The sequence below is a fragment of the Cynocephalus volans genome, chromosome 16 (genome assembly GCF_027409185.1).
Source record: "Cynocephalus volans isolate mCynVol1 chromosome 16, mCynVol1.pri, whole genome shotgun sequence".
In the NCBI taxonomy this organism is placed as follows: domain Eukaryota; kingdom Metazoa; phylum Chordata; class Mammalia; order Dermoptera; family Cynocephalidae; genus Cynocephalus; species Cynocephalus volans.
The window spans coordinates 469339-488021 of NC_084475.1; the positions used below are offsets into that span (position 1 = coordinate 469339).

General features: G+C 36.2%; 1 protein-coding gene across 2 annotated transcripts in view; it reads left to right on the forward strand.

The window, feature by feature from the left end:
- The window catches only part of LOC134364722 (G patch domain-containing protein 8-like), a 62766-nt gene extending 44305 nt beyond the window's left edge, over nucleotides 1-18461 (forward strand). For both annotated transcript variants that reach the window (XM_063080834.1, XM_063080836.1), the window contains one exon: nucleotides 18156-18461. In XM_063080834.1, the coding sequence (XP_062936904.1) occupies nucleotides 18156-18234 (79 nt within the window). In that variant the 3' untranslated portion in view covers nucleotides 18235-18461. The remainder of the gene's footprint in view (nucleotides 1-18155) is intronic.
- Nucleotides 18462-18683: the final 222 nt, after the last annotated feature.

Genomic DNA, 18683 nt, shown 5'->3' on the forward strand with positions numbered 1-18683 from the left:
AAATATAATCATAACATTGCTCATTACTCCTAAGCTATCTCTATTTGCTGTGACATTTTAGCAACAAAGCCATACATACTCAATGTTATTAGTGATACGAGTGATTCAGGTATGGCTCTCCTCAACTAAACTTCATATCAATTGAGAGAAAATAATCAAGTAAAAAAAAAATCCAGTTTCTTTGACTCTGGGTTAATTCTAACCAATTCATTAAGCTTTAACTTGATGCTGTATCTATGTTTTGTTGAATTGTAATTTATGGAAAAGATTTAGTCGAAGATAGGGGTGAAATTAAAAAGTGTAAAATGAGCTGAGGTCTCTACTCTGTCATTTTAAAAACAGAGGCGATCTCCCATTATCCAATAGAATAGAATTAATAAAAGTTATATATAATGTCATAATAGATTTTATTTTGTTAGAACAACATTATTACATCTGATTGTAAATCACATGAATACTTTCTAGCAACCAAAAGAAAAAAAATCGCACTGTTGATAATTGTGTAGTTTCCCATATACCAAAATGTATGAGGGGTGTATGCTACTTGTATCATTAAATTCTTATTATATTATAATGTAGTAATCTAATTTCTCTAAGTGCCTCATTATTTTTTCATTTTAACTGCCAAATGCACATATATTTTATGCTGTTAGTGAATTAAATGGAAATATGCTAAACAGATTGATATTCTGGATTCACTCTGTGATTTAAATGTACTGATTATAGTGTAAATTAAGACAAGGAAAAATATGCTATTTCCTGTAGGCCACACCCTGTGGTTTCTAATAATAATATCCATGGTTTATAATATCTGTATTGTGACTAGAAGCATATTACATGCAAACAACTGGTGTGATAAGTAATATGATTTTATTTTATTTTATTTTATTTTATTTATTTTTTTTTTTTTGTCGTTTTTTCGTGACCGGCACTCAGCCAGTGAGTGCACCGGTCAGTCCTATATAGGATCCGAACCCGCGGCGGGAGCGTCGCGGCGCTGCCAGCGCAGCACTCTACCAAGTGCGCCACAGGCTCGGCCCAAGTAATATGATTTTAAATGAGTGTAGTTGCTTATTTGAATCAGAATTTCTGAGATGCCAGCTACATTTAAGCTCTTAAAACATCTGTGGGTAAATTGCATTGTTAAGTGCCCAGCACAACCTAATGAGAATATAGTCACTTAGTAACTTACCTACCATCCCCAGTGATGACAACTCTTGGACGAAGTTAGATATGATTAGCATAGAGGGATAGAACAAAACAGAACGGTTTTTCACTTATCTATGACTGAGTCACAAATCATACCAAAACTTAGTCACTAAAATAAATAAATAAATAAATAAATAACCACTTATTTGGCTCAGAATTGTGAGTGTTGGTAATTTTGGTTGTGCTCAGTTGAGCTGTTCATCTGGTCATGGCAGGGCACGTTCATGAGTTGTGGTCAGCTGTAAGTTAGGCTGGTAGCTATGCTGATCTTGGCTGGGCTCTCTCCATGTCTGGACCCCAGCTGGGACAACTGAGCTTGTGTGGCCCTGGTGATTGGTCTCTCATCACCCTGCAGACTAGCTTGGGCTTATTCACATGGCCTCCTAAGAAATCAATCAAAAGCACTTAGGGCCTCGTGAAGCCTGGGCATGGAGTTGCCCATACTACCTATCACTTCCACTAAAGTCTATCAGCTGAGCCAGCCCTGGTTTAGGAGTGGAGAGATTTAGGAGGAGAGAGACTCTGCCCTGTGATGGGAGGAGCTGTGAGGTCTCAGGCCTAGATATAGGTAAGGGTAGAAAATTGCACCCATTTTTGTAAACAATCTCCCACACGTGGTGACTTATTAAAAGTGATATTTTGGATAAACATATTGAAAGAGTTCATCAGCGCTATTGTTAGTAGGACTAGTTAAAGGGCCACAAATACTGCCAGAGACTGGGGAAAGCCCAAATCTTGCCCTATGAATCATCTATAGCCCTTTCTGTCCCCTGCCATGGGGTTTCAAAGAATGATTACACAAAAAGCCTGTAGCTAAATGAAATTCATTTATTATTTTATTGATAACTGCTGCCAGGCCCTGATAATCTGTGGCAGGCTGGGTAGAGGAAGGACATTGGTAAGAACTATTTAGTATAGCCCTCTAACATTTCATCAAGTCCCCATGGACAAAGACCTATGGAAAAGAGACTGACTATATGTCTTTAATATGAAAACCTTTACTCACTAGGAAAACATAATTCAGTGAATATTCTGGACTTCTGACCATTACGATTAGCAATTGTTCCTCTTTTAGGATATTGATAGCTAGGAAGGAGGTGGTCAGGAATGGGCCTGACATGCCTCTGTCACTTCAAACCCCAAACTCTATGCAAAAAGTGAAGACAAAAACAATAATAACAAAGATAGCTTGAAGCTGGGTCTCCTGCCAAAATCTCAGCCAGACTGATGCAGGTGCTTTGTGCATATCACCAGCTCTGTCTATCCCTCCTCACAAAGCAATAACTCAGTAAGCTTGTGGTTTTACCCTTTGGGACAAGCTGACAGATAAAAATATGCTTATAACTTTGTAATAACTTTTCCAGCTGCAATATTGACCTGGTGGCTATTCCTGTAGTTTCTACCTCTTTCATAATTCAATATGTATAAAAATATTTTTCGAGTATTTAATCCAAGTTCATAATTTAATCCTAGGACAGTAAAGAAAAATAACCAGAATCCCCAGACTAGAACTGCTAATCCCAGCTCTATCAGTAGATAGCTGTGTGATCTTAAACATCACTAAAGTAAAAATACCTTCCTCTACTTATTTCTTCTTATCAGCATTTACGTATGCCTGAGTCTTTTGCAGTTTACACACACAGAAACACACACACACACACACACACACACACACACATCAAAATTAAAGCCTCCTCCAATGCCATTTTTAGTTTCTGTCCAGTGATCACTCTCGCCCACCTCTGCCTTTAGTCAAATCTCTACTGTAATTCCCTCCATCTCCTCATGTCCCCCTCCTGTGTGAGCCCGCTCCAGTGTGGCTTTAGCCCCGGCAGTCCCACCAAACTTCTACTAAGTCCGTGAGTGCCTACCGTCTTACTCAACCCAGCGGAAGTTTTCAATACTCATCTTTTGTTTGGTCCATATTTTTTTTTTTAACTTATCTTTTCTGACTGCTTGGAAATATCTGGTACAGCTGATGATTTTGTTCTTTCTTGGAATACTCTCCAATTTTAGTGTCCTTCTTTTTCTGGGCTCATCTCACTCCACTTAATCAGAGTTCTCACCCTACAATCTCCTCTCTGCTCCGTTCATACTCTCTCCAGTCTATGCCCAGGCCCTCAATTACATCTGTATGTTGGCAAATTCCAAGTTGAGCTCCTTGCCCATATTTCCAACAGTCCACGTTACCTCTCCACTTGGATGCTTTAGAGGAAGTTCAGATGAACTGACCTCATTATCTTTCCCCCCAAAACTTGCCCTTCTGCCAGCATACTTAAAGCCAGAACCCGGGGCCATCTTCCACCTGTCCCTCTTCTGCCTCACAGTGTCCCCACCACCATCTCTATCTCCTGAAGCCGCCCATTATGTTCACGTCCCCTGCCTCATACTAATTCAAGTCAATCTCATCTTTTGCCTGGTGCACAGCAAGAGTCTTCCATTGAGCCCTTTCCGCTCTCACCCTCTGCAATCCATTCACTGCTGTCCTGTCCAAGAGATGTAAACCTGGTTACGTCAATCCCCAACTTCAAATCAGCTCTTCAGCATTTTCTCGTTTCCCTCGGAAATAAGTTTGCATCCCTTCACAGGCCCAGGAGGCCCCGGGTGGTCAGCCTCCCGGCTACCACTCTAGCGTCACTTTCTGACACCCTCCCCTTGCTCTTTACATGTGGCCTTCTTTGAGCTTCTGGATCGTTCAGGTTTTGTTTTTGAATTTTTTCTTCTCACCATTGTACATGCTCCTATTTCTCATGCAGAATGCTCTTCTACTCCATCTTCATAATTTTTTTTTTTCTTTTTTTACCTTCCTGGCAAATGTGCACTGTACTCCATAACACATCCAATTGCTTGTTCAATAGCTTTATTCCTTGGAGAATGTATTATGCTTTCTAGAGCAGGGCCTCTGCCAAAAGCTTTCTGCCTAGTTAGGTGCCTGACACATAGTAGTTGTTTATTAATAAATGTTTGTTGAGTAAATAAAGAATCCCTAAACCTCTGAGTGTCTCCTGCTCAAAAAAATTTTCAAGTGGAGGTGTGAATTTCTCCACCCATCCCTTCCATCAGCCAATTCTTGAGGTGGTCTAGGGCATCTAACAAGTAATAAAAACAAATAGAAGTGACAGTTTTATGAAACAAAGAACACTTCCTGGAAGAAAAAAATATTGTAACACTTTCTATGTAGTATTTACATAAATGGTTTGAAAAGGTTTGGGGAAGGTTTGAGAAGCCAAATTATCATGAAGGAAAAAAATGGCCTCAAGTTTCAATGACATAGTCAGCAACTTTAGGCATTTCAGATGGAGACTGATTGTTACCAATCTTACTACCATTTGAATGTCCAAATCGCTAATTTCATGCCTTTTCAAGATCCATGGTAGCTTTCTACCCAACACCAACCCAGTGTTTAATCTCTTTTTTACTTTCTGGTTTCATTTTACAAATATCGATTATGAGACAATTACTGTATCAGGTAGATTTAGTAAGATAACCATCACATAGTTCTAGCCCTTTCCACTTGCTATTAAAACCATGGAAACCCTCTGATATAACGTGATGATTTAGAGGGAAGAATCTGTGTCCAGTAAGGTGTGGCTTGAATCTCACCTATGCCACTTACTAGATTTGTGAGTTTCAGCACATTTCCTACATCTCTGACCTTCAGTTTTCTTATCTTTGAAATGAGTAAAAACCTATTTTAGGCAGGACAGTTTTCTGGGTGGCCTTGGACAAACCCAGTTCTCTCTTCTTCTTGCTTATAATTCTCAAGAATAACCATAGAATGTGCTCGGAATGCAATATCCTGAGATATGAAAGAGCTGGTCAGAACCATCCAGGCTCTGATCCAGGCCCTCCTAGAAACAAGAGGCCCTTCAATGCTTTCACACAGCAATCCAGGGTGCCCCTGGGTATAAAACTTAGACTGGGTTGCTTTCCTGGGTCCCTCAGCTGCCATGCAGATGAGATTCCATCTGCCCTGGGCAGCTCTCCTGAGCCTTGGGGGACCAGCTTGCCTTGAATTCTAGGCTTCTACTGTCCCTTGCTGCCTATTGTAAGTAACAAATTTGCTTCATGTAACTTATTGTGTGTGTAAGTGTTTCGTCTCACCAGATTTGGGCTAGTAGTAGAAACTGCAGTCCAAGATGCAGTGTGCTGAAATGGTAACCAGTGCACAGTGAACCTGCTTCACAAAATACCCAAAACAACCATCAAAACTACCAACAGAATTAAATGAGGTAGCTTTTGAAGCATCTAGCATGTGCTTTGCATGTAAGTACTCAGTAAAGTAGAATTACCTGTAATAACCCTGTAACAATCCAATACGACAACTAAATATGCCATTAAAAAACTAAGCTAAGGAAAAGCATTTCATTTTTCACTGTAAATAAACACAAATAACTCTTTTAATAAGTTTTCAGTTTCTGCATCTATGCTGCAAGATGACATTTTACTATGTGAGTGCATCATCTAGCACAGACATGTGCTTAATAAAATACTTGATAATTACATAAGAAGTACTTTAGATTAGTGGTCTCAAAAGTGAGGTGTGTACTCATTAGGGCAAAAAATGAAATATTAGAGCGTGATTTCATATATGTTTTTATCTCTAACCCAAGAAACAAAAGTTTAGTAACATTTAATCCACAAAGATGATTTTGGTACTCACCCTCAGTCTATGAGGAAATATTGAGAGATCTACAACATGGAGGGTTTGACAGCAGTACCCTCAGGAGTGATGTTGCTTTCAGAGTCTGCAAGATATTGTAGTCTACTTGTGCCTGCAGATTAAATTATTAGGTTGAAACCAATCTAGCCCTCACAAAGAAGACCAGTGGCTAGGAAAATTCCTGCAAACACTAGGATTGAAGTAACACTAATAATGAAACCACAAGCAAAGACCAAGAAAACGGAAAAACTGACATTTCTTTTATTACAAATACTGGCTCTTTATCAGTCATATTATGAAAAAACAAACAATAGTAATCCTAACATATTCAACATATTACTCTCCCTAAAATTTAATATTCTGTCATTGAGCTCAATGTTTTTGTACATTAACAAATAAAATATAATCAAGTAATGACTAAATGATTAATTCATCTTTTGTAATATATTTTAGCATACATTTTATAATAATGATGATATTTATTAAGTTTGTACATGTGCTAGTTCTTGTTCTAAGCACTTTACATATGTTAACTCTCTTAATCCTCAAGATAACCTATAAAGTAGATCCTATTATCATCTTTATTGAATCAGTATGTAAGCTGAGGCCCTAAAAAATGACTTAACTTATAAGTTCATGTATTCAGTAAGTGGAGGAATTTGGGCAATCTGAGCCCAGAGTCCATGCTCTTAGGCTAATGTATACATAAGTAAATATACATATGTTATGGTCTTTTTGTTTTTACTAATAGCAGTGTTTTATCAAGAAAATTAAAATCCTCACTTTAAAGTGAACGTAGTAGAATAGACCACCCCAAAGTATGCCATATTGACATAAGGATTATTTTGAGCTGGAGGCAATTGAGAAAAACCAGATACAAGGAAAGCTCTCTGCCCTCTGCCTATTTGCCTAAAAGCAGGACGTAAATTTACAAAGGTGTTCCTCTTGTCCTTTCTACCAGGGAGGACAAATTTAATCACCACAATTTATACCATTACCAGCCTGGAGATGGCACCAGAGGAATCCACATAACTACTCACCGGTCTTTATCTACCACTAGTTATCCATCGTATTTGCCTTACCTAGTTTTTTTTTTTTTTTTTTTTTTTTTGCCACCCCTAGAGACTCAAGGTCCTTCTCCTTTGTTTTTCACATCTTTAAAAATGCACTGCTGTTTGTTGAAGATGCTGTATAAGCTGGAATTCTAAGCCACCTCTCTGAGTTACTTTTTGAGTTTTCTCCCTTGTATATATGAAATATACATAAATAAACTTCTGTTTCTTTTTCTCTTGTTAATCTGACTTTTGTTGCTGGGGCCCTAGCTGACAACTTAGAAAGGCAGAGAGAAAATTATTTTTCCTTCCCTACAAAACCACAGAGAAGAGACCCCTGGCAGAGAATTCTGGAAAAAAATGGCAACATGCCAGTCCAAATGTTAATCTGCCTTTTCTAGACCAAATGTTGTTAGGGAAGAGAGAAAATGAATGCAACAAGATCTTGGTCTTTGTAGGAGAGAAGTGGTGTGCAGCTTTCTCCTTTGTGAGCTGATGTGAGCCTGGACACAGAATCAAACTTGTAAATTGAGTCCTTTCCATCCAGAGGCTGAAAAAATGAGAGAGAATTCTGGGAAACAGAAAGTATACTCTGGGTGCAATGGTGGAGACAGGAACTCTGCCTGCTTCTGCCATCCACTCCTTACCTGAGCTACTCTAACAACCAGACCAGAGATCCCGAGACAGGCAAAAACTCACATCTCATCTAAGGGGTCTTATTAGCAAAATAAAGGAAAAAGAAAAAAGAAAAAAAAAAAAAGAAAGAAAGAGAAAAAAGAAAAAAGTCAATCCACCTAACTACTGAAGAGGTGTCTTCATTTTCTTTTGCTATATAACAAATTATCACAAAGTTAGCACTTAAACTAATTTATGATTTCACAGGAGTCTGGGCACAGCTTAGCTGGGTTCTCTGCTCAGCATCTTACCAAGCTGAAATCAAAGTGTTAGCCAGGGATGCGCTCTCATCTGAGTTCAGGATCCTCTACCCAGCTCATTCGAGTTGTTGTCAGGATTTAGTTCCTTGCAGTTGTATGACAGATTCTCATTTTCTGGTTGGCTATTGGCTAGGAGTCAAATGGAAGAAATATCTCAACGTGTAAACTGATGAAATCATCTCGGCTCCTAAGATAATAGCCTCTAATCCTAGCTACCTAGCCCTCTTATAACATGGCAGCTTACCTCTACAAGGCCAGCAGAAGAATAATGTATCATAATCTTGGGAGAACATAAACTAATAAAGGGGTAACAATCCCAGCCACCTGCACCAAGGCAAGGGGATTATCCTGGGTATGTGCACCAGGAGGAAAGAATCTTGGGGACTGTTTTAGTCAGGATTCTCCAGGGAGACAGAAACTATAGGATGTATAGTTTATTCGGAAAATTGGCTCTCTCTATTGTGGAGGCTGAGAAGTTGTCTGCAAGCTGGAAAACCAGAGTCTGGTAATGTGACTCAGTCCAAATCCAAAGGCCTCAGAACCAAGGAAGCTGATGGTATAACTCTCAGACTGAAGCTCAATGCCTGAGAGCTGGGGAGGCTCTGGGTGCAAGTCCCAGATTACAAAAACCAGATGACCTGGAGTTCTGATGTCCAAGGGCAGGAGAAGAAGGGTGTCCTGCTTCTGGAAGAGAGAGCTCCAATTTGCCTTTCTTCCACCTTTTTTGTTCCATATGGGTCACAGTCCACTGACTCACACATCAGTCTCCTCTGAAAATACCCTCACAGACACAACTGAGGAAGCCCAATCATTCTACTCAAAAGCAAAACCACCCAGGTTTCCCTTTCAGCAGAATAGCTAATGCTTGATCAGCTGTGTGGGCATCTCTTAATCCAGTCAAGTTGACACCCAACATCAACCATCACGGGAACGACCTTAGAATTCTGCTACCATAAGGAAAAAGACAGCAATGTGAAAAAAATAATAATACTGAGGAGTTTCTGTTCCATAAAAAATGAAACACAATTTCTCTACTACACAATTTAGGAGGTTAAGTATGCCCACTATTAAGCCCAGACATGGAGCCAAAAAGAAAGAGTGGACAAAATACCTCAAAATGTAAAATGATGAAATCATCCTAGAAAATGTAAAAGGCTTGAAGGATAGATTCTAGAATACTGAAATGTGGTTACTATATTTCCATAAAAAGATAAAGTAACAAATAAAGGATGGGAAGTAAATCAACCACAGAAGAATAAAATTTCTGCATTGAAAACAGACTGTGTCTACAGGTCTCAGTCCTGACTGATGTCAGCATAGTGTGGTAAAATTTGTGAAGTTAAGAATTAAAAATACCTACAAGTATTTAAACAGAGAAAAGTTAACTTCAAAGAAATAAATATCGTATTGACATGATGACACTTAAGGCCACTCTAAAAGCTAGAAAATGGTGGAATACTGCTAAGAAAAAAACAGCTTAATTCAACAATCCTATACCCGGCCACGATGCCATTCATCTGTCACAGCATAAATATATACTCGAGAATTTGCAAGAAGACTGAGAAGTTGTGAAACACATAACAGAGCTTAGGGAAATACGTGCCTGCGTACTTCACCTAACACAAATAAAGTGGAACCAAACCTCACACCGGCAAAAACAAATAAGGGCTAAAACAGTGATGAGCCATGAACCTTCCAATTTATACAGATAATTGAAACAGATGATGATAGACCATCCAAAAATATGTGCTGCAATTGCTTGAAACACAATAAGGTATTTAGAAAAATACTGTAATGATAAAAGGCAACATTTAAAAGACAATATAACAGTAACAAACCCATATAGAACACACTAAGGAGCTAACCAGAAAATGCAAATATTCAAGAGATTCCAGGAGAACCAGATAAAAACATCCCTGGAGTCTTTAATCTGCTTCAGTCAGAATTAAATAACTCTAGTAAACTAAAAACAAAAAGACTGCAGAGGAGTTTAATAATACAAAAATAAAATAATCAAGAAAAAAATTAATAGGCATACATACTCACATCTCTAGAACAAATAATAAAAAAATTGGCATAAGAATGGAACTTTTATGAAAATCAGTATGGACTTGTCCACAAAGAAAACTTAAACACATTTTCAAAGCAGAAATCACATTCTCTGATCATAATCCAATAAATATAGAAATAAATAATAAAAACTTGGCAAGAAAATTACTTGGAAACTGAGATACATTCCTAGCTAACACTTAGGTTGAAAAAGAAATCAATGGGAAATTTAATACTACCTAGAAAAAAATTAAAAAGTGACTACTTGATATTAAAAACTATGAAAGACAAGAAAAGCTGTTCACAGAGAAAACTAGATAGGTTTCATTATTGAAAAAGAAAGGCTAAAGAAATAAAGAACCATATTCATCACATGAAATAAGAGAAAAAGCAGTTCTTAGGATTACTCCTTTTGGGATTTTTTTGGTGGGTATATAAAATAATCCATAGCATATAATGGATCAGAACTTTGGGTGTATATATAACCAGCAAAATTTACTTTGTTTAAATAAAAAATCCTAGTGTGTATCAAATCTAAGCCATAAATAGTTCTTAGTAACAGCTGGTTAATTCAGGCAGAATGAATAACGAGATCTGTTTAACTATAAAATCAGAGTATGAATTTGAAAAATTATTGAACACTGGTAAGAATAAAGTCAAATAAAATAAAATAAAATAAAATAACAACAAGAAAACACCCGAAGAACTATATGGTATTTTCTGATGATGTCTACAACAATCTTTTCTGTAAGACTATCCCTACTAAAGGGACAGGCTTTATTTTTGGTATGCACAAATATGATGTAAGAAGTTTGAAAGCAGAGATGTTTTAGGATGCTAAGTCTTACAAATATCCCCAAAGAGCCAGATCCAGATGAGATTCCTCCACATCTCAGGATGCAAAATTTCTCTAATGAAGAACACCTTGTTCTTGGGGGCCCACAGAAAAAACTCAAGAATATTTTTAAAACTCACTATTGAATGAAGCACCTTTGTGTTCGTAAAAACCTGGCTCTTTGCACCTTCCCCTAAAATTATCATAAAACAGCCAATATAATAGATGAAAACCAGGAAATATACAACAGCACAGAAAATCAAAGTTAGGTGCTGTACACTTGCCAAAACACTAGAGGTTCCAAAGAACACTACAAACCAAACTGGGTGACAAAACATAGACGGAGACTTAACCATGTAATGAGTACATATAAATAGAGAAGGAAAAAGAACTAAGTCTTTTATAGCTAATAAACAATAAGAAATAACTTTACACACATATACATATATACACATAAACAAAGAAATAAAATAGTTAATAAACATTTAAACCTCAACAGAAATCAAAGGCTGTACATTAAGACTATAGTCATATACCATTTGCCCCTCAAATTAGTAAAATAAGGGCCGAACCCATGGCTCACTCGGAAGAGTGCGGTGCTGGGAGCGCCGAGGCCGCAGGTTTGGATCCTGTAAAGGGATGGCCGGTGCACTCACTGGCTGAGTGTGGTGCAGGCGACACCAAGCCAAGGGTTGAGAGCCCCTTACCAGTCACAAAAAAAAAAAAGAGTAAAATAATAATTATTAATAGTATAAGATTTAGTGCTTGAGAAGGTACATTGTGATAGACACAAACAGTTGGTGAGACTGTCAATTGAAACAACATTTTTGGAAAATAATTGTGCAGATTGTTTCCAGAAACTAAAAAGTGTTTATATCCTTTGACCCCATTGCTATTTTTCTAGAATTCTATCTTAATGAGGCCTCTTCACCACAGTCTTATGGTAGGAAAAAAATTCAAAAGAAAATAAATGCCCAACAACTTATGATTAATTAAGTACATTTATGGATCATCCATAATATTACATAATCATTAAAGTATCACTTATTAAAAGTTATAATGATACAGAAAAATGTTGTATAATTTTAATGAAACATGCAGTCTAACAGTCTATGTTAAATCACAATGTAAAAATTGTAAGAAAAATGCTGGAATAAGATGCAAGAATACATTAACAATAAATACATTAGGGAAAAATTTGAATTTTGTTTTAAAGAGTGTGGTTTACTCTGAAAGGCTAATGTTTACAAGATTGGTTAAATTAGCTGAATTCTCTTATAACTTGGTTCCATGACAGTTTTGTAATTTACATAAGGAGTTATTTGTCCATGTTCTACAAACTATTGCTTTGTTTTGATTAAATTTATTTTCTTTTAATGCCATATCATATCAAGTCTCAGCTGAGGTCTTGGATATGCCTATTATAACATTGTGAATTCACGTATAAAACATTTCAGATTGCTTTGGTAATCAGTTATATTGAGAGCTTTTAATATCAAGATACCTGGAACCAGAAGTATTATTCCCTGTTATACCCATTTAAAAATTATGGAATTTTTGTCTTGCCATATTTCTTACTTATCTAATTCTCACGTTTTGTCCTCTATTTGCAGTCTTGTATGGCAGTTGTATTAGGGGTTTTTCTTCCCTTCATCAAATTCAGATTAAAAACAAGAGACAGAGTTTTATAGTTCTTCCAAATATACTTTTTGTGGTTTTCACCAAGTATATACTGAACCCTACTCTTTATTTCGTTCACTACCATGGACATACCCTGCTGTTTTGTTCTCATACTTTTATTCTCTCCAAGTATCACAAAACCAGCAGAATTGAAATTGTCACTGGTCCCTCCCCTCTACCCCATACCCAGCCGATCCCTTAATTTTATTTCAGAACATTCAGTGTCTAGAGTTGTATCAGAAATTTTTATCCCAACGTATAATGTATTCCCACTTGCTTCAGCAGAAATGAGTCGCCCTGAGAAAATGTAAGTTACCAAGACTTCATTTATATTTTTTAAAATGCAAGTCCAGGAATGCAGGCACTGTGGAAGGACTACACCTATCTTCCATCTAATACCTTCCTGACCTCTTGGTGTGAAGTGATCACCAATGCCACGACCTTCTAGAGTTGACAAGACCTCTTCTACCTGCACTTCCTGGGCCTTCTTACCTGAATCCTCCTATGATTAGCTAGTGATAAATCCTCTTCAAGATGTTCTGAGTTTCCACTGATGAAAAAAACCCTTATCTATTTTAAACATCCAAGGGTAAAGAGTTTCCTTTCCTCTTTCTTCCACTTCTCTCTTGCAACAGATATACTATCACACTCAGAATTCTGTTCTGTGAGAATTCCTTCCATTTAAATATTCTTTAACAAGATAACTCTTGCTTAAAGTGTATAAGAATCACTTGGAAAGATTTTCCTTAAATGACTGTAGTTTCCTAAGCCTACCCCCTGAGCACTCTGTTTGCTTAAGTCTAGTTTGGGAACAGACTAGACTTTTTAACAAACATTTCAGTTGATTCTAATACAGCTGCTTTCTACCCACACATTGAGAAAGACGGCTTTCACTTTTTAAAGACATCAGAACCTAGAACATTTCTCAAGCTCTTTCACCTCCTTCTATAAAAGGTTCTACATCTGAAAACGGTCTGCTTCCAAGCCTGCTTCCCAATCAGATATAAGAATAGCTACTCCAACTCGTTTTTCATTTCTGTTTGCGTGGTAAATCTTTTTCCATCCTTTCACTATTAGTCTATGTGAGTCTTTATAGGTGAAGTGGGACTCTCGAAGGCAGCATATAGTTGGGTCCTCCTTTTTAATCCAGTCAGCCAGTCTGTGTCTTTTGATTGGGGAATTTATTCCTTTTATATTAAGAGTTGTTAGTGGAAAGTGTTGATTTACTGGGTCCCTGGTGATTACCTTGTTAAACTGATTTAGTTCTAGTTCTATCTTTCCATTTGATGGCTATGAGCATTAACCAAAAAGAAGATTAACAAAAAGAAGATTTAAATACTCTTTCTTAGGACACTTGCATTTGCTACTTCACAAAATACTTTCTATGACCCATGGGTTTTCCTTCTTCATGGTAGCAGGCAGCACCACAATAATACTGATTCACACCTTCCAATTCACTTCTGGGCTTCTCCTGCACCCGTGCACCTGAGTCAAAGGCATCATTTATTGTATTCTGAATGGATAAGCAGCTTTCAATATCTATATTTTTGTGGTCAATTATGTCATATAACTAGCAGTTATTTCTGATTTCCTGAATAAATTTAAATCAGGGCACCTCTATTTTATTTAATTTTAATATCTGCTCATGTAATACATCATTCTCAGCTTCTTTTAATCCCATCCCTTTTTGCCTTTTCTGTACTTTTCCTTATTTTCTTCCTTAATTGTCAAACCTGCATAAACTTCTGGTGCATTTACAAACTCTTTCCAAGTCAGCCCTGCAGCTACACAAAGCTTATGATAGTGCTTACTGTTAATACCTGAAAAATAATATGATGTCCCTTAATATTTTCTACCTTTTCAATCATAATTGGATTTCCATTATGTAATCAAGGCAGAGTAGTACAACAAATTGTAACATTTTTTTCTCTCTTCAGTCAAATATCTCACTTGCAATAAAAGGCCTATACCCAAAAAAGATAAATTTTATTTTCATTTATGGGACTGTGTTTACACATTAGAAACCTTCATTTATAAAATATTCTCTTTTTTCTTTCTTATATCAGGCAACTGACAGCTTGCAAAGAAGGAATAGTTTGCTGGTTAGGAAGAGAATGATAAGCAAGCTTAGCTCTTCATAGCACCATGAATGTACAGCCACTTCTCACAAATGCACATTAAATACAGTTGAACATTTTACTTAAAATATGCATACTATCAGCTCACCGATATCATCTTTTAAGTTAATGTACTCAGACATTTCTTGGGAGAAAAATGACTTCTGTGATGAATTTTAAACCAAATAACAAAAATATATTGCACTTTCAAAGTATATGACATGGCATTTAAATATATCAACACTTACAAATATTATAAATACTTAGTGACTATAAATAGGATAAATATAAAACAAGCAGGAAGTGTTTTCCTCTGCAATACAACTTAAATCAGAGATTATATAAATATTTTTCAACCAACTCTTAATTCATGGGAAATATTTCTAAAACTTCCTTGAGAGCATGAGTGAGCTGGTATCCTATGGAGAAGAGGCTAAGCAAGATGTGCCTTTAGTTCAATGGTTTGGATCAAATCCCCCTCCACCTCTTAGAATAAGTTATTTAACCTATTTATGCCTCCGCTCCCATATCTGTATGATGAAGGTTATTAGTGTTATTGGGAGGATTAGATGAGAAAATAAATGTAATGTATTTTGTATGTGTGTATTTTTGTATGATGTATATTTGTGCATTTTATGTATGTATATTTGTGTATTTTGTATTTATGTCTGAGAAAATAAATGTAAAGAAAAAAATAGACATAAAATAACGTTCTTGGCCATAGTGTAAACTCATTAACTGTACATCCTCCTCCTCCTCCTTCTTCTTATTGTTTTTATTATCATTATTATTAGTAATAGAAGTAGCATATGGTTTTTGGCCACCAAAGTTTCTGAAAGGGATTAAATGTGGGGTGTCTTGTTTTATTATTAGACTGGTTTCCTGTGAAACAGATATTTCCCAACTATGCTGTATAGTTGAAGTCTAAGGTAAAAAGCAGGTAAGATGGTACTAGGGAGAAGTACTTTCAAAAATAGACTGCACTCTCCAAATTGCAGGTATTATTATTATTGATGACAGTAGTGATGATGATGGTCATACATTCCTTAAATCTTAATGTCATCCAGATGAGCCCATTTTCTCCAGCCTTCTGGAGTTACTCTTCCTTTTTGAACAAATAACAGTAGTTTAAATCTCCATCCTTTGTTCTACAGTTTCTGCCAGCACTGAGAACACACTGAGGAATGCATACATGTGACACCATCACCCTCTCTGTGTTGTTTCTTCTCCAGTATGTACATTGCCAGCCCTTAGACATCCAAAGTACAGCTAAGACCAGGAGGAAGCCATAGGCAAGTGGAAGATCACTGTAATGCAGAAGAAAGCACATAACTCTCCATTAGTCCCTTCACAGGGGGTTACGTGTTCTCCTTAGCCCCTCTACCAGTTCTCCTTAGTCTTTTATTTGCCAACATATTGTAGATGTCGACCTACCTCTTCCCAACTAAAGTTCTTCTAGAGTATGTCCTTCCTGCCCCCCTCAATCTAACACTCCAGTCCAAGACAGGTTTGTCTCCTGCCTACCCAAATGCTAGTCAAGCGGGGGGCACCTTTCCTAAAGTTTGGAAAGCATCATATAAAAGTCATAACCAGTTCCTCTTCACAGTCTTTTCTATATTTTTAGGAGAAGATTATGTTTGCACATCCTTCTAATCTTCTGGTCATCAGTGAACAAACACTTGGAGAAAAGAGAAAGAGAAGGGGAGAGAGAGAGAGAATCAGTCTGGCCTGTCTGTGTATGGCAGACGTTAATTTTCAGAGTCTAGCCAAAAGCCATATTTAAGGGAAAATACGTATGTTGGATTTTTTTTTAGGGCATATGTTTAATAAGTATACATCCAATTCAGCATTTTAGTCTGAAGTGTCTGTATTTTCATAACTTCCCTGGTTCTGGGTTTCCCAAGTACCATGAGATTAGGTACTTGCTTTACATCTGGTTAGTTAAACTGCATACAAAACTGGTCCCTCCCATGACAAAAGAAGTTTAATCTCAGATTAAATTTCCTCTTCAGCTTTGAAATTCAGAAACCATTTACCACCTCCCAAATGGCATTTTCCAGCTTCAATTGTTTTAAGATCTAACCATCCAACTTTGTAAATATGAATATGGATTTATATTTAAGTAAATATAGAGAACAAAAAGAAACTCTAAGAACTGTTATTTAGTAAGGGATACAGGAAGCATATACATACAATTCATGAGAGTCTTTTCTAATAGCCTGTGAATTCTAATATAAATATCAGATTATTGATCTTGTATTTGTAGCTGAAGAAGAGAAATTCCAAATAGCTCTCTCTCTCTCTCTCTCACCCTCAAAATATAACTAAGACAAAGAATGAGTTAGAAGATGATTTTGAGATAGATTCTTAGAAGAACATATTTGTTCTCCTATTTGCTGGTGAAAAAATAGCATTGTCTATTATGACAGCACTCAGCATAGTTATTAAGTATAAACAGAGCTTATTTAAACTTAGCTAAATAGTAATTTTGAAATGTAAAATATCAACACTAAGAAAAAAGAAACAATCATTCTGAAAACAAGTAGTTATATCCAGATACTATCACAATATAATTAATATTTTAAGGCACAAAAATTAGAGTGTGAAAGATAATCAGGCACAAGTTTAACTTACGATCTGAAGTGAATGGCCTATGGCCTATGAGGGTCTTATGTCCATCAGTAAACTTAGTGTGTATAGGGCTCTTTTTAATACGTGGCTTAGAGATTGATGAAGTTTCCATAAGCAAAAACTAATCAGGATAGACTCTGAAGGCCCAGCATGGGTCTCCTGGGAACAGTAGGGAATCAAAACTACCATCTTAAAAATTCTGAATGAGCACTGGAAACTCATTCACCTCTACCCAATTATTGATAATTTAAAGTTTCACATAAGGTGATGAACCTGCCTTAAATTTACTCCCTTTGTTGCATAATCAAAAGAACAGCTTTATTACAAATGGGTTGATTATACCCTTATAATTCAAACATTACTGGAAGTGTTTCACCTTCTGGAATCTTGATATTAATTGCAATTATCTAAGCAAACATTTTCTAAAATTATAGTTTTTCTAACTTAAAGTATAATTTACTTTCCCTCCTGTACTGTAAAATAACTGAAATGAATTTATTGGGTTTTTTTCTCTCTAGAGCGTTTCCTTTTCTATAAAGGCATATTTACCACTTGTACATCATCAGATTTACAGGAAGAATGACAGAACAGATGACATAAAGTTAGAGTACACTGAACAATTATGAAATTTAACAAATCAGTTGTTGTGATTATTTTAATCATTTTTCAATAAATTGTCAAATTGTAAATAAGAAATAGATCCTTATGATTTTGATAATAAACTATGTTTTATTTAAATCAAGATGATCTTTTATAATTTTACAAAAAATCTGATGCTTTGGAGAACCATTCTCTTCATGGGAAATTTTTAAGTTACATTAGGACTTGTGCATGAATTTCACCTTGCTGTTGCATAAAAAATTAAATAAATTTTCTCTGATTATGAAAATAATTCTTATCCTAATGCTCTTTTAAAGGTTCGACTTATGTTTTCATTCTCATGGGAATAAACCAGGAATTGTTTTTTTTTTTTCTTTCTTCAAGCTTTTATGGTAAGACAGAAGAGACGGCACTGAAAGACTCCACAACTTTTACAATGACCTACTATATTGGTCACCTGTGAATGCGGCCTTCTGGGAATGCAGCTTTTACCATCAATGGTGATATAAAAAGCTTTCATGAATTCTGTTTCAAAGCTCAAGCAATGGTTCACTCTTCTGTAGGTCAGTTAGCACATTGCTCACAGTAGTTTTCTCATCTCTCCCAGGAGAATGTCCTAGCTTGTGTTGACTGATTGCATTTTTAACTATGTTAGAAGTAATGCTTTTTTATGGATGACAAGCAATGTATTCCTTCAATTATTTCTTTTTTTTTTTTTTTTTTGTATTTTCTAAAAAGTTTATTTTTTTTATTTTTTATTTTTTTAAATTTTATTTTGTTGATATACATTGTAGCTGATTAATGCTCCCCATCACCAAAACCTCCCTCCCTTCTCCCTCCCCCCCTCCCCCCCAACCATGTCCTTTCTGTTTGTTTGTTGTATCAACTTCAAATAATTGTGGTTGTTATATC